At 46.7% G+C, this 15,712-nt stretch overlaps 1 protein-coding gene across 3 annotated transcripts in view; it reads left to right on the top strand.

The window, feature by feature from the left end:
- Positions 1-384: 384 nt before the first annotated feature.
- osbpl6 (oxysterol binding protein-like 6) overlaps positions 385-15,712 on the top strand; it is a gene marked incomplete at its 5' end in the record, with an annotated part of 35,029 nt that continues 19,701 nt past the window's right edge. For all 3 annotated transcript variants that reach the window (XM_080535619.1, XM_080535620.1, XM_080535618.1), the window contains 7 exons: positions 385-546; positions 12,078-12,200; positions 12,348-12,401; positions 12,931-13,044; positions 13,164-13,340; positions 14,378-14,513; positions 15,155-15,258. In XM_080535619.1, the coding sequence (XP_080391745.1) occupies positions 385-546; positions 12,078-12,200; positions 12,348-12,401; positions 12,931-13,044; positions 13,164-13,340; positions 14,378-14,513; positions 15,155-15,258 (870 nt within the window). The remainder of the gene's footprint in view (positions 547-12,077; positions 12,201-12,347; positions 12,402-12,930; positions 13,045-13,163; positions 13,341-14,377; positions 14,514-15,154; positions 15,259-15,712) is intronic.

The raw sequence follows: 15,712 nt of genomic DNA, 5'->3' as shown, positions 1-15,712 counted from the left end.
CGAGTCGTACCGGTCTGGTCAATGGAAAAGCGCCATTACTCACACCTAAATTGCTCCCAATGAGCAGGCCGGCGCCTTGCATGGTAGCTTGCAACCATTGGTGTGTGAATGTGTGTGTGAATGTGTGAATGAGAGGCCATTGTAAAGCGCTTTGGAATATGGCGCTATATAAGTGCAGTCCATTTACCATTTAACCATCTAGTGTCGACGCAGAAGTCTACAGTACTTCCTGAGAGGAAGAGTCGATGTTTGATCTGTGTGTTTCCTGTCCCTTGCTGCAGGTGAGAGGCGTGTGATCGTAAGGAAGCTTGAGGAAGCGTGCTGCGGAGCTGCCACAGATAATGCTCTTGACCCAGGAGGCCTGGAGCTGATGAGAGAGAAGCCATGTCCCACCACCACCACCACCACCACCCCCACCAGCGAGGCCCCCAGGGCCGCACCGTGGGCACCGAGGAGAGGTGCTCCACGCCCGTCCACTATAAGAGCTCAACGCCAACACACAAGAGCGTCTCATCGTCCTCCTCCTCCCAGCGAGACAGCCGGCAGGTAAGATACAACAGGAGCACCACACTCTGGGAACAGTGGTACATCAGGGCAGGTAGAACCTAGACAGTAGTAGCGCCACTATCAGCTGACCTGGGAACAGTGCATGCTTCAGTAGGCTGATGTAGTGATGTAGTTGCACCACAGTTAGCTGGTAGCTGGTCTGAGATTGGTGTCCTTGGCAGCACCGCAGTCAACTGATCTGAGAACAGTACAGGAGGCCTGGTGCTCTGCTGGAGTGATTCACTCTGCCCTGTCTCCTGAGACTGTTTCTGTACTGGAGCAGACAGACACAGAGTGGAACTGTCTGGAAATAGCAGCTCACGCACTGAGAGCCCTGTTAGGGAGGTCACTAACAAGGACCGCCATGATGATGTTAGGATCTTTAGCTATTCTCATCCTGGGTGTTTTTTTTGGAAACCCTTCTGTTTGTTGGAGAAAAGCCATTGAAGCCTATCAGTTTCCACTACTACATAATGTCCTCAAGAGGTATTGTAAACAATGAATTAGGTTGGTTCTTATTTCAGCCCAGATTAAGGGGTCTTAAATCTTAACCCCAGTAGTCAATGTGTGAAACCTTTCACCTGCCTCTTGGTCTGATCATCTGCCGTATCACTGTAGCCACGGAGAAACAGGACACTGCAATGGAATCTCTGACATCACAGCTTTTCCGATGGTGGGTCTTGTCATGAATAATTCATGAGGGAGAGGGCGAAGCCAAGGCTCAGTTGCTCCAATGAACATGTGGCACACTCACTCTGGTATGCTGTGCAGGAGCTGCATTCCTGTAACCATGGGAGATGGAATACTGTGGGGAGTTGGTGGGTAAATGAGGCCGGTATAGAACACTTACAGTAGCAGGCTCACTGCTTGAGGTGATTTAACACTACGTCAGCCATGAGGTGTCATTTGACCCCTGTGAGTAAAAAAATTATTCTCCCTTTGCACTCAGGACCCACCTTTCATGACTTTACCTTGATATGTGCGTTCTACCACCCAGTATCCTTACATTTTTAATAGGGATGTCCCGATCCGATATTGATATGGGATATCGCTGCGATATTGGTCCTGAATGCTGGATCGCAGATCGCACCAGAAAAAAATCATAAACCATTTGCTTAAGTAATATTTCGTTTATTTACATTGTGTGAAACTACAGATGGTAAGCTTTCAAATGATACGTCATACATTGAAATCGGAAAAAATTTCAAGACGACACGAGTATTTGAATGTTGGTACAGCTCAAGAATGGGAATGTGACAAGAGAAAAGTGACTGATCAAACCACAACAACAAACGCTGCTAACAGCTAGCGGCTAACATGGTACATCGCTAGGAACGTCTAACTGCGTTTTTATAACATCACAACATGCTGAGAGAACATGGACACGCTAAAAACACACTACACATAGTCAGATCATTAGTCATTATCACTAACCAGTAGCCTACTGCAGATGAGAACAGTGAATCCAATCCACAGATTATAAGTATTTAGTGATCGATAAACTGTTGGATATTATATCAACTGGGTACTTTAAAACTTCAAGTTGCCTGTTATGAAAAAACCCGAAAAACAGATATTGTTGACATCCCTTCGATTCTAATCGATAACACACAACACCAAATATGCTGTGGGGGACAGTACTGGCAGCATGCACCTCACAACTTGGGGTACCCTCAAATTGGACTTGGACAAATGGTATACCCTCAGCAAAATTTCGGTAACCTCCTTTAATGAGACCCTCACACTAAGTACAACACGCACTACTGAGGTGGCACCAATGGAAAAAACCCAACAAAGCACCACTGGCTCCCACCATAGACGATGATGCCTCAGTGTACAAGGGTGAAGTGAATGGTGGAATCACACACTAAAAGAGGTCAACATTGCAGTAGGAATGACATCATGCACATTGTGCAAAATGTTTTATAAGACTGAAAGTTGTACAGCAGTGGAGAGGTACCCTCAGTTTGGAGGTAATGGATGGCAAGACACAAACATTTCAGATGAATACACATGTAATTACCAGCATTATCCCACCAGACATCCTCTCCACCAATGACAAGACTGCAATCATTTCACATATCTTCTCCCTTGACATGGTGATTATCACAGCAAACAACGGCTACATCCTATCTATCACTCTTCTAAAAACACCTCCATCAAGCTCAGCAATGTTACGACCCCCTATGGACGTAACAAGCAACGACGATGATTTATTACTGCATAATAATCCCTAATAATCTCTGCCTGTACTTTCATAAATGTATCGATGTAGATAGCCATTTGAACTTGAACTTTGCACATTTTTATTAGCTTTTTACTCTGTGTGTTTACATTATAATTTATACTACTTTCCTTTGCTCTTGATTTGTCGATAACATTTACTTTCTCGAATGGTCATTGTTGTTTTTTCTCTTACTGCTTTATTTCCTGCCCATGTTAATCACAACATTTTCCTTACTAAAAGCACATTTCCCCCTTTCTAGTGACTCTTTATTTGAAGTTGCTTCACTCATTCACTAACCTTGTCATTACCTCTATGCTGTATATGGATTCCATTCAGCTTAACATTATATATCGTTCACAAATAGTCTACACAGACACATTTACTCATCATTTAACATACTCTATAAATATATTGAAAACATATACCTCCCATGTCTGATTAACAATGCATCTTGGCACTACAAAGTGTTACCATGTTGAAGCATTATCATCAGCTTATGCGTCGTTCATTTCCCTCAGTTTCCTCGCTCTCACCTGGATCTCACCTGAAAACACTGCTACACCAGCAGCCCTCTCTGATGCCTACTCCGTAGACCCTCTGGTCGAGGAGGAGGCACAGGACTCCTCATCTCGCCTAAGTGGTCACACACTATCCTTCCCCTGTCGCACCTGTCAATATCCTCCTTCGAATTCTATGCTGTTTCTGTCTACTCCCCTGTCAAACTTCACATTGTTGTCATCTATCGACCCCCAGGCCAGCTCGGTAACTTCTTAGATGAGATGGATGACCTTCTCAGCTCCTTCCCTGATGATGGCACTCCGCTCGTACTACTAGGTGATTTCAACATCCAGTCAGAGAGGCTTCACTCATCTGTAGTACTTGAACTTCTCCTCTCCTTCGGCTTCACCCTGTCCCGCTCTCCTCCGACTCATAAGGCAGGCAATCAGCTCGACCTTGTCTTCACCAGATCCGCCCATACCTCCAACCTTACTGTTACCCCTCTCCCAGTTTCTGATCATCACTTTGTATCCTTCACTCTTCCCCTCAAAACCACCTCTTCCCCATCAGTCTCTAACCACTCTTGTCGCAACCTACGTACCCTCTCCCCCACCACCCTCTCTTCTTCCGTCTTATCCTCCCTACCCTCTGTTGAATCCTTCTCCCTTCTATCCACTGACTCAGCATCCTCCACCCTCCTGTCCGCTCTCACCTCATCATTCAACGCCCTCTGTCCACTAAAAGCCTTGAAGCCTGCACAATCCTCTCCATGCGCTCCCTGGCTCTCTGAAACACTACATGCTTATAGAATAGAGCTCAGGGCAGCTGAGAGGAAATGGAGAAAAACCAGCCTCCCTGATGACCTTAACCTCTATCACTCTCTCCTCTCCAACTACGCCTCCTCTGCTTCGGTTGCTAAAGCATCCTACTACCATTCCAAAATAAATTCTTCTGCCTCTAATCCTAGAAAACTGTTCTCCACATTCTCCTCACTCCTCAACCTTCCTCCTCACCTTCCTCCTTCCTTCCTGTCTGCCGATGACTTTGTCACCTACTTCGAAAAGAAGGTTGATGACATTAGCAACACCTTTGCCCCTCCTCCTAACACCCCCTCCTGACCTTCTGCTCTACAGCCAGGCTCTGGCCTATCATCTTTTCCCCCCCTCTCCCCTGAGGAGATTCTCACATTGATCACATCCAAGCGGGCAATGACCTGCCCTCTCGATCCCATCCCCTCCCCTCTTCTCCAATTAATTTCCTCCGACATCCTTCCTTTCCTCTCCACCGTAATCAACTCCTCCTTATCCACAGGATATGTCCCGGCTGCCTTCAAGATAGCCAGAGTCAAGCCTCTGTTCAAGAAACCAACCCTTGATCCGTCCTCTGTCCACAACTACAGACCGGTATCCCTTCTCTCTTTCCCCTCCAAAACCCTTGAATGTGCTGAATCTGAACAACTCACTGACTATCTACGGAAGTTGGAACACCTGGACCCCCACCAATCCGGCTTCAAGGCTGGGCACTCCACCGAGACTGCTCTCCTTGCTGTCACGGAGGCCCTCCAATCTGCTCAGGCTTCCTCCCTCTCCTCTGTTCTCATTCTCCTGGACCTGTCTGCTGTCTTCGACACAGTCAACCGCCAGATCCTTCTCTCTATCCTCTCAGAACTGGGCATCTCTGGCACTGCACACTCCTGGTTTGCTTCCTACCTGGCGGGTTGCTCCTACCAGGTGACTTGGAGTGAATCGCTGTCTTCTCCATGAACCCTCACCACTGGGGTACCCCAGGGCTCTGTCCTAGGGCCCCTACTGTTCTCCCTCTATACCAAGTCTCTTGGCTCGGTAATCTCCTCACATGGGTTCTCCTACCACAGCTCCCTAGATTACACTCAGCTCTTCCTGTCCTTCCCCCCCTCTGACCTACATGTGGCAACACATGTCTCTGCATGTCTTGCTGACATCTCTACATGGATGTAAGCCCACCATCTCAAGCTCAACCTTAACAAGACTGAGCTACTCTTCATCCCTGGGAAAGCCTGCCCTCTCCAAGACTTCTCAATCATAGTGGAGAACACTACTGTAACCCCCTTCCAGACAACCAGGAACCTTGGAGTGATCCTGGACAACCGCCTATCCTGTGCGGGGAACATCGTGCGACAGCACGCTCCTGCAGATTCTTCCTTTACAACATCAGAAGGATATAACCATTCCTCACCAGGGAAGCAGTGCAACTCCTCACCCAATCACTGGTCATCTTCCGCCTTGACTACTGCAATGCACTCCTTGCCGGGCTCCCCGCCTCCGCCATCAGACCTATTCAGCTCATCCAGAATGCTGCTGCCCAATCTGGTATATAACCTCCCCAAATGTTCTCATGTCACCCCCCTCCTTCGCACCCTTCACTGGCTCCCAATAGCAGCTTGCATCAGATTCAAGACCCTGGTGCTTGCCTACCAGGCAGCAAAAGGGATGGTTACCCCCCAAACTTCAGCCTGTGCACTCTGCTCCTCCACCTTTGCTGGCCGACTGGTCCAACCACTTCTACGCCAACACGGAAGACGCGCTGCCCGGTCACGTCTCTTTACTACACTGGCTCCCCGCTGGTGGAATGAACTGCCCACGGCTGTCAGAACTGCAGAGTCACTACCCATCTTCCGTCGGAGATTGAAGACCCATCTCTTCAGGCTACACCTTAACTGCTCCTCCTGAGACATTACTACCCCCAGCACTGTGTCTCCTAAGACACCTGCTTTTCCCCTATACTATGCCTCCTAAGACTTCGACTGCCCCCTTGCTCCAGTGTCTATACATTTTTCTTCTTCTATCACAACGACTGCCAATGGCCCCTGGCCTGAGCTAGATCACTCTTCCTACTAGAACTGGTGAGAACTCATCTTCTCATGACCGCTTTACCTGATTCAGTCAGATGGGGGTGACATACTATGCTAGGCTTGCAGAATATAGTGTAAGCACATTATAAGTAGTGAAATGCTTGACATAAACTATACAACATGGTCATTAACTGGGGAAGGTTAATCCACAATGCATTTTGATATTTACGCTTAGTGTATATTATCATCATAGCATAGTAGCCTATGTATATCAGGCCATAATTAGGTGACTGGTACCTTACAGGCCCGTGGTCCTAGGGTACTTCATAATATCATAGCTTAGTATATCATGAGTTTAACTTGGCCCATATTAGGTATTACCCCCCTGTCTGTAGGTCTACCCCCTATCTGTCAATCTACAACCTGTCTGTAGATCTACCCTGTGTCTGTCAATCTCACCCCAACTTTATGGTTATGGGGGCATATCTGTAGGAACAGATTCAGATTCAGATTCAGATTCATTTATTTATTCAAGGGACAGTGCATATTAATAAAACAAAAATAAATTGTAAATACGCCAGAGTTAGCCCGAAAGCTCGTTTTCATCCGCAGTCCCTATGCCATGATGTTGTATACGGCTCCCTGGAGGAAAAAAGTACATTTAAAAGATAAAATATAGGTAGACCTAGGCACAAAAAAGTAGACAGGACAAGCATTTAGCTTAAGGGCATAACATAGGGGGTTAAAAGAGCATACATTAATCATAGGCGGTTAAAAGGAGGGTACATATAAGCAGAGGGTTAAAAGAGCATACATTAATCATAGGCGGTTAAAGGGAGGGTACATATTCGGTAAGCAGACTAAAAGCAAGCAACATATACGCACGGTAAGCAGACTAAAAACAAGCACACAGACTGTACAGGTAAGACATGTTAGGCGGTACACAGACAGGCGGTACACATGACATACAGGTATAGGACAGGACATTTCAATGTTGGCAGGTGTGTGTGTTGATCATCCACTCTTTTAGGTGCTTTCTAAATGATTTAAAGGTGCCTACTTCTTTAAGGTGCCCTGGAATCAGGTTCCATTCACGTGCCCCATTCACAAGCCCCATTGCCGCTTGCGGTTCTATTTCTAGTGTGCTGTTACTGCTGTTCGACTTCATAGCTGTACTATATTTGTTGGTAGACAGGCCTTCAGTTAGGTACTGGTGAAGAGTCTTGTACACACAGCTACAAAGGTGTTCAGGCTGTGATTGGACCATGTGGGGTGATTCATTAATACAGGCTTATCCCTTCTCCTCATTGGCTTTGTGCTGAACACTGAGGCTGCAGCACGGCTCTCTTTGCTCAGTGTCGCCATCACCATGGAGATGCATTACCGCAAGCAGAAGGGCGATGTCGATAACACAAGTGTTCAGCCTCATTGTCATAAGTGTGTGTGTGTGTGTGTGTGTGTGTGTGTGTGTGTGTGTGTGTGTGTGTGTGTGTGTGCATGTGGGCAGTATATGTTTCATTGTGTATGTCAGAGTGTGTACTGCCACAGAAGGGTTACATCCTCCTTGGGGACTTCAGGGGAAGCAGCAGCAGACACAGACTCTGGGAGAGACCTTGGTGGGCTTGGCTGGGTTTCAGTGTGAGGAGGGGAAAGTGAGTAGAGAGCTATTTGTGGGGGAAGCCTTAATGAGATCCTGCCCCCTTTCCCAGATCAATAGCTGTCACTTTCCCTTGTGCTGACGTGCATTAAACACTCTTGAGACCCTCAGAAGTGCAATTAGAGACACCACCTGCAGTATACAAGCGCGTGCACACACATACACACACACACACACACACACACACACACACACACACACTCTCTCACTCTCTGATTTAGCACACACGCAAGACATCCACACCCAGATAATGACATTAACCTTTTATTTATGCTATAACCGTCAGTAATCTTTTCATTGAGATAAGAGATAGTAGATAAATAAACAGTGAGAATAATAGATTTGAAATTGATTATTCACTGTATGTTTCAGTGGAATAAGGGAGAGGACTTTGATAACAGCTGACGGGATTTATGGTTGTCGAGGAATCGATGACATGATTATCAACCACTGCAGGATCAGATAAAGGCTGTGTTCATGTTAATGGTTGGAACACATTGATGTGAGATGAAAGGGTGATGAACCGCCGGCGCTGACAATGGAATAAATCTCAGCACCTTCTCTGTGAGGAAGTATATCCAATAAAGCTCTTGTTTTTCTACCCCCCCCCCCCCACCCCCCCGGATTTCACTATGTCCAGTTTAATGGCTGTAAGACGCCTGAGTACCTTGAAATAGATGACACTACAGTTTTCTACAGGGGTACCTCTGCCCCTAGATCCTCCTCTTGACAAAGAATCCATTGTAACCAACCTCCCTGGCCTGGCCTTGCCTGGCTTGGCCTTCCTGCGTGTGTTTGGGGTAAAAGTAAAGCTGCCATCTGTTGACCTTATCAGTTAGTGGAGTAAAGAGCAAGTGGACAAACACTGTCCCACCTGGCCTCACTCACTCTGAGAAATCCTCTCAGTATGAACACACTCCACTAAAGTTCAGGGTTTCCCCCTCCGACAACACAGTTAAAGTCGTGCACTCTTCTCCTCCCCTCCGGACCTTTGAATCAATCATGTTTACAGTGTAGGTTAGGTGAGGCAGTATTTCTACCACGCACTGCATTAGCTACTTCTCATCAGCACAGCAGCCTGTACCCCTCCTACACACAGATTTATGATAAATCAAACCCAGGACTGCGGCGAATGACTCTCTCATTACAGTCACTCTGGCAGCGATTATCAAAGCCTAGCTCTCAGGCTGTCTGTATGATGTTCATCAGTGCAGAAGAAGTGGAGTGGCTACTTGTGGCATTCAATTAGCATAAGCTCACCATGCTACCTATTGTGGATACTGCAGTGGAGTCTTGATTAGTTATGGAAGCAAATAAGACTGCATGCAAACATCGGCTCAAGTGTTGCGGCTAGGGCTGGAATTTAGTTATCTGAAGTAGGCCTACTGGTAACAGGATTTTCATCCCCACGAAAGTTCAATGGAGTTCAATGGCTGCACTGCAGATATGGGGTTTGAGAGGTAAGTTTTGACAACACCTGATAGAAGGGAGTTGACTTCGCCATGCTAGTTGCTCTGCCAGTGTGTCCTCTCCTCTCGGCTGTTCTGTTTCTGAGTGCCCACGGGCAGCCTAAAGCTGCTATAGGAACCTGACTATTGTCTCTATTTTTAGGCAGAGATTCTCCCTAAGGTATCCCTCGTGAGTGTCCTTGTCCCTTTCCCTGCTCCTTGAGACCTTACTTGTAGCAGTTTGATTCATGATGGCAGTATTAGAGGTCTAATGTACTATGCTAGTGTGCAGCGTTAGATGCGAGTCTCGTGAGTGTAGAGATCATGATGTCCCAGTAGATACACATCTGCAGGTAGTATAGACAGACATAAATAGCCTGGACATTTGATAGGTGCGCATAAATACTATTTTCACACTGGGTGTGTAATGCATGCAAGCTTTAGAAAAGTAACGCCAGTTGCATAATCAGTCACATGGTAAATCCAGGGGATATCATTGCTATTAGCCTAACTATTTGAACAATGAATTGAATCTGTAGTTGGTTAGAATCTTTAGAGGATGTTGAACTAAGTGAATTGGATTTCCTCTTTTGCACTGCACTGCAATCCTTTATTCAGTGAAGTATTGATTGATCTCTTTTAGTAGAATGGATTGTTCTCCATTACCCTTCTAATAACACCCCAGGAAGTTGAATGGGCTATGGGTCGCTATTTATTGTCTGGTAAGCACTACCTGGGAGCCATTGTATTGTTATTGGAGTAACATTGATCTAAACTGTAGATCCATCTTCCAGTGTTGAAGTGTGAAGGCACACATGTTATGATTTACGATGATGTGGACATGACCCTATTCCTCTGGATATCCAGCAATCGGGCATGTATGACTATTATTCTAGTGGTTGATTGTATGTCTTTGAAGGTAAGTTGAACTTTGTAACAGAGGGGTTTGAATGCCCCAGTTCTACTAGGCTAAAATGGTGGTTTAAATGGGTCAGAAGAACAGCCTTAATATCAGATGAATTTACATTTACATTTTTGGCATTTAGCAGACGCTATCCAAAGCGACTTACAACAAATAGCCTACATTTGAAGTGAACCATCTATCAGTCATAGCAGGAAAAAGTAATCTATGCTCTGGCTAGGGGCCATTGGCAGTCGTAGTGCTAGAAGAAGGAAGAGAAACTGTACAGGGGGGTAGAGGGGAAGTAAATGTCTCAGGAGGGACACTTAAGGTTTAGCCTGAAGAGCTGGGTCTTCAGTCTATGGCGGAGAATAGGGAGTGATTCTGCGGTCCTGACAGCAGTGGGAAGCTCCGTAAAGAGTCGTGACTGGCTAGTGCGACTGCCGCATCCACGTAGAGGTGGTGGTGCCAGTCGGCCAGCAGAGGTGATAGAATGGAGTGAGTGGGCTGGTTTTTGGGGGGTTACCATTGCTTGCAGGTAGGAAGGGGCTGTTCCCTTTGCCACCTGGTAGGTGAGCACCAGGGTCTTGAATCTGATGTGAGCTGCTAGTAGGAGCCAGTGAAGGGTGCGAAGGAGAGGGGTAACATGGAAAGAGAAGAATTTGGGGAGGTTGAACACCAGATGGGTGGCAGCATTCTGGATGAGCTGCAGAGGTCTGATGGCAGAGGCGGGGAGCCCAGCCAGGAGTGCGTTGCAGTAGTCACGACGGGAAATTACAAGTGACTGGACCAATAGTTGTGCCGATTCTCTGGTGAGGAATGGACGTATCCTTCTGATGTTAGAGGAAGAATCTGCAAGAGCGTGCTGTCGCTGTGATGTTTTCCACACAGGATAGGTGGTTGTCAAGGAGCACCCCAGAGGTTCTTGGCTGTCAGGGAGGAGGTCACTGTAGAGCTCTCTATTGTGATGGTGAAGTCTTGGAGAGGGCAGGCTTTCCCAGGGGGGAAGAGTAGCTCAGTCTTGTTAAGGTTGAGCTTGAGGTGGTGGGCTGACAATTAAGATGTCAGCAAGACACACAGATATACTGTACATGTTGCCACCTGTGTGTCAGAGGAGGGGAAAGAGAGGAAGAGTTGTGTGTCGTCTACATAGCAATGGTAGGAGAAACCATGTAAGGAAATTACCAAGCCAAGAGATTCTATGTCTTTGGACTGTTGTGCTTGTGTAAGCATATTATTATTCAAAGCAGTGCAGCAGCCAATGGTTTGTTGTTTTGCCCTGTGTGCTCCGGGCCTTGTTGCCCCTCAGGCCTGAGTGTCTCAGTGCTTCAGCACAAACAAACACACACACACACACACACACACACACACACACACACACACTCACATACACACATATACACACACACACACACACACACACACACACACACACACACCACAGGGCTGTCGAGGGCATCTTACATAATACACACAACACTACTCCCCTCCCAGCTGTACCCTGCAGATCTGCTGGCTCTCTGAGCCCATGTGTTCCCAGTGACCTCCCTATGTTAGGGTCTACCAGTGGGACAGTTGTGTGGTGTCATAGGTGTCCCTACCTGACCCTATCCTGTCCCTACCAGACTACCTCACACTCCAGAGGAAGCCTTTGATTTGCAGACCCAACAGAATCAGGAAGAGCCGAGTAAGGGAAAGCTAATGGTGTGGAACTGCTGAGAGTGCTGGAAGGTAGCGTCCTCGATTGGACAGTATTTCTGTAAGGACCAAATGTATAGTTTGAGTAAATGTAGTATACTGGTAGTATTTCTGTTGTATATGGTTTTTATCTGTTTGATATGGTTTTCGGGCAGGATGCGGATGTAGGGGGCCATTTCAGTTCAGTTCTGTTGCAGTTTGTAATATACTCCGGCCCTGGAGAAGTGAACAGATGAGTTTTGATGCAGCACAGTGTTTTTGTTCACCTCTAGGAGGCTGACAGCTGGGAAATCATTGAGGGGCTGAAAATCGGTCAGAGCAACGTCCAGAGGCCAGATAAACACGAGGGCTTCATGCTGAAGAAGCGAAAATGGCCTCTGAAAGGCTGGCACAAGGTAAGTGAGACACAACACTATTAACTTCACTCCTTAAAATCAATGCCTTTGTTGTTAAACAGTTTCAGACACCATTTTCTTCAGACAGGGTACATTACATTCATTCGTTATTCGCCAACACAGTGTTTTTTTGTCGTTCCTCCGCAGCGCTTTTTTGTTCTGGACAACGGTATCCTGAAGTACTCCAAGTCCCCCATCGATGTGAGTAACCCTGACTAGGAGCCAGGGGCAGCAGCAAAGGGCAGCCTGGGTTGGCATTACCCTGCCATGATGAGTCAGCAGAAACACCCGCGAGGGTCACACTGCTCATTGTGTTTCAGCTAGCCATGTCAGTGTGCAGGAAAGCTAGAAAAATGACGGACAAAACTGCAGCATCCACATATAATCAAATCTGTCTATGGAGCCTCCACACTGTGCTTCCTGAAGCCTTCGCTTCCTGAAGTCGTGTTGTTTTCAACTGGCCTCAAAATGCACATTAGGTGGAATCCTAACTCGATATCTGCAAGCTTAAGTTGAATCGTCACGCAAATTTCCCATTTTGTCCCATTTGAGTTACATGCACGGATCTTGAGTTAGGATTCCACCCATAACGATTTCATAATGATTACTTTGTAATGAGTTTAGTTAAGAATCCATAGATGATCTGGGACTTTTTCAGCTGCAGTAGTAACTTGTTTAGTTTTTTTTTAAGCACCTGCTCACATTTGTTAACGCTCAACTCTCTTGCTAGATTCAGAAAGGCAAACTGCATGGCAGCATTGATGTTGGTCTTTCAGTCATGTCTATCAAGAAGAGGGCTCGTCGTATCGACTTGGACACAGAGGAGCATATCTACCACGTCAAGGTAAGAGCGGGGGAGTCAGGGGGGAAGACAGACAGGTTGTAGCCTTGTCGTACACATCCATTAGGCCTCATCTGGGACATCACTCAGAGGCCTCGCTCTCGCCTCTTCTCCACTCACAGGTCAAGTCTCAAGACATCTTTGACGCCTGGGTGTGCAAACTGCGCCACCACCGTCTGTACCGGCAGAATGAGATTGTTCGATCACCCCGAGACGCCACCCTGCGGACGTTCCCTCCTCCCCCCCCTGCCACCCAGGAGCCCCCCCAGCCAGCCCCCACTGCAGGGCATGAAGTCAAGGTGGGCCTCTCTTCCCTGGTACTGCTGCCCTGGCTGGTGTTGTCTCCTGAGGTTAGCTTTGTTCTGTGGGCTCCTGGTTTGGATTACATTCTGTAGTGCTGAGCCAAACCATATAAGCTCTCAACGCTTTGACAAAGTGTTTAACAGCCACTAAACATTTTCATTTGCTATGGGCTCCGCTGCCTGTATTACATGGCTTATTATGTTAGACTCATGGCTATCATTCATATTTTCCAGTCAGATCATTCTGCAGCTAAATTGGATTTTGAACAAACACATGAATGCAGTATTTTTCAATTAGTTGTCAATTTGTCAGATCATATTGTAGTAGAGCTAATTGTCAGATCATATTGTAGTAGATCTAATTGTCAGATCATATTGTAGTACGGTAGATCTAATTGTCAGATCATATTGTAGTAGATCTAATTGTCAGATCATATTGTAGTAGATCTAATTGTCAGATCATATTGTAGTAGATCTAATTGCCAGATCATATTGTAGTAGATCTAATTGTCAGATCATATTATAGTAGATCTAATTGAACAAAGATAGGGATAGTGTCTGGGCCATGTGTGAGTGTGTTGAGGCAGGCAGACAGTGTGAATCCCCCAGAGAAAGCAGCTCTATCTGTGCCAGACCGAGGACATTAGGACTCATCAAAAGGGCCTGTATAGTGAGCAGCTGGGCCGTGGACTAGGTCTGCCTCACAGCACGCCTGGCCTCCTGCAATGAGCCAGCAGCACTCCCACTGGACCTGCTGCACATAAAGATCTGCTGCTTTGAAGTCACAAACTAACCCAACAACTTTGACTTTCAAAATAGAAAATCTCTGCTTTGAAGTTCCAGATTTTCGATGTTGTAAGGTTTACACGTTACAGTACATAGTGTAGCCTAGTATGTAAATGGTGCTATTTGCATGACTGTCACATAGTATGAATTTGCCTATGAAGCATACCTGTGTTTCTATCACACCCCATGATATCTCTGTGTGTGACCAGCTAACCAGTCCTGTGTGTCTCGGTGCCTTCCAGCAGCAGACCAAGCCCAGCAGCCTCCCATGGCCCCCAGCGGCCCCCAGCAGCAGCAGTAGCCTGCCAGCCTCCTACAGCAACGGCCAGAGCAAGGTGGCTGCATGGCTCCAGGAGTCTGAGGAGATGGACAAGTGTGCAGAGGGTAAGTGCTCCCTCCCTCCTCCGTCTCCCCCATCCCCACGCAGCATCACTCCTGAACCACATCCATCCGGATAGTGATGGCAATATAGTATATCCTCTTCCTTGCCAACAGGGGAAATATTAACTATAACTATTCAAGTAGTCTCGCTGGGCCAGACATGTTTCCTCCCAGGAATTGCATATGCTCCCGGCATACCGTCTGGACGTCCTCCAGAGACAGATGGAGAGGGACATGTACGCGCACAGAATCCGCCTAGCATTCTTCGTCTTCCGAATCTGTCTGTATCTTATTGTGAAACCGGGCACAAAATTGCTTTCATAATGTTATCTGTCTGAATCAGCTATAGAGATTTATTTTGATTTGTAGAGAGCGCCATTTCCACCTTCATTCGGAGCCCCAACTACGCAAACACATTACTTTTCTTTCTAAAAGTTGGACCCATTATTTGCAGACATACCTCATTAGCTGGTGCTGATGGCTCGAGACTACAATATCTTGATAATTCTTGTTTTCTTAAGCACATGTGGTGAAATGTTGTCTAAAATAAGTTCCCTCAGTCATTGCTATATGATACCGTTACTGGAGATATGTCATTGACATGGTTAAGTCTGTGTCATATTGCCTTGTGTGTTGGTTTCCAGAGCTTGCACGCTGCCACACCAACCTGATCGAGCTGAGTAGGTTACTACAGAGTCTGGAGATTCTACAGAGGACGCAGTCAGCTCCCAACTTCACTGAGATGCAGGTAACACACACACACACACACACACACACACACACACACACACACACACACACACACACACCCATAGTGGGAGAAGAGAGTGTTTAATCTGAGTGCAGCAGTGTGTCAGTGCAGTTAGTGTCACTCTCAGACTCTCTCCTCAGGGAGGGGGCTGTCACTGTAATGGATGGGGGGGGCTTCGGGGCAGACCTCTGTTGTCCAGGCTATGATGGAGGGGTGTGTCTCTGGCCCTCATGGTCAGACAGTGTGGAACAAATCCGTCTTACTACCTCCATCACTATCACTCATAGGCCGAAAGCATCCATTGTTGCTTTCACCTCAACAGCCTTTATTGCCCTCTAACCCATCTGTATCAATTTCTATTGAGCTAAGCTCATACAATCATTCATCCTCCATGTTAGCCATTTCCTTTTCACCTCAGCTGCATTCTTCTGGGTACATTTCATTGACATCC

Source organism: Nansenia antarctica (assembly GCF_963989245.1).
Source record: "Nansenia antarctica genome assembly, chromosome: 7".
Lineage (NCBI taxonomy): Eukaryota > Metazoa > Chordata > Actinopteri > Argentiniformes > Microstomatidae > Nansenia > Nansenia antarctica.
Note: the sequence above shows the minus strand (reverse complement) of the source record. Positions and strands in the feature narration are given on the sequence as shown.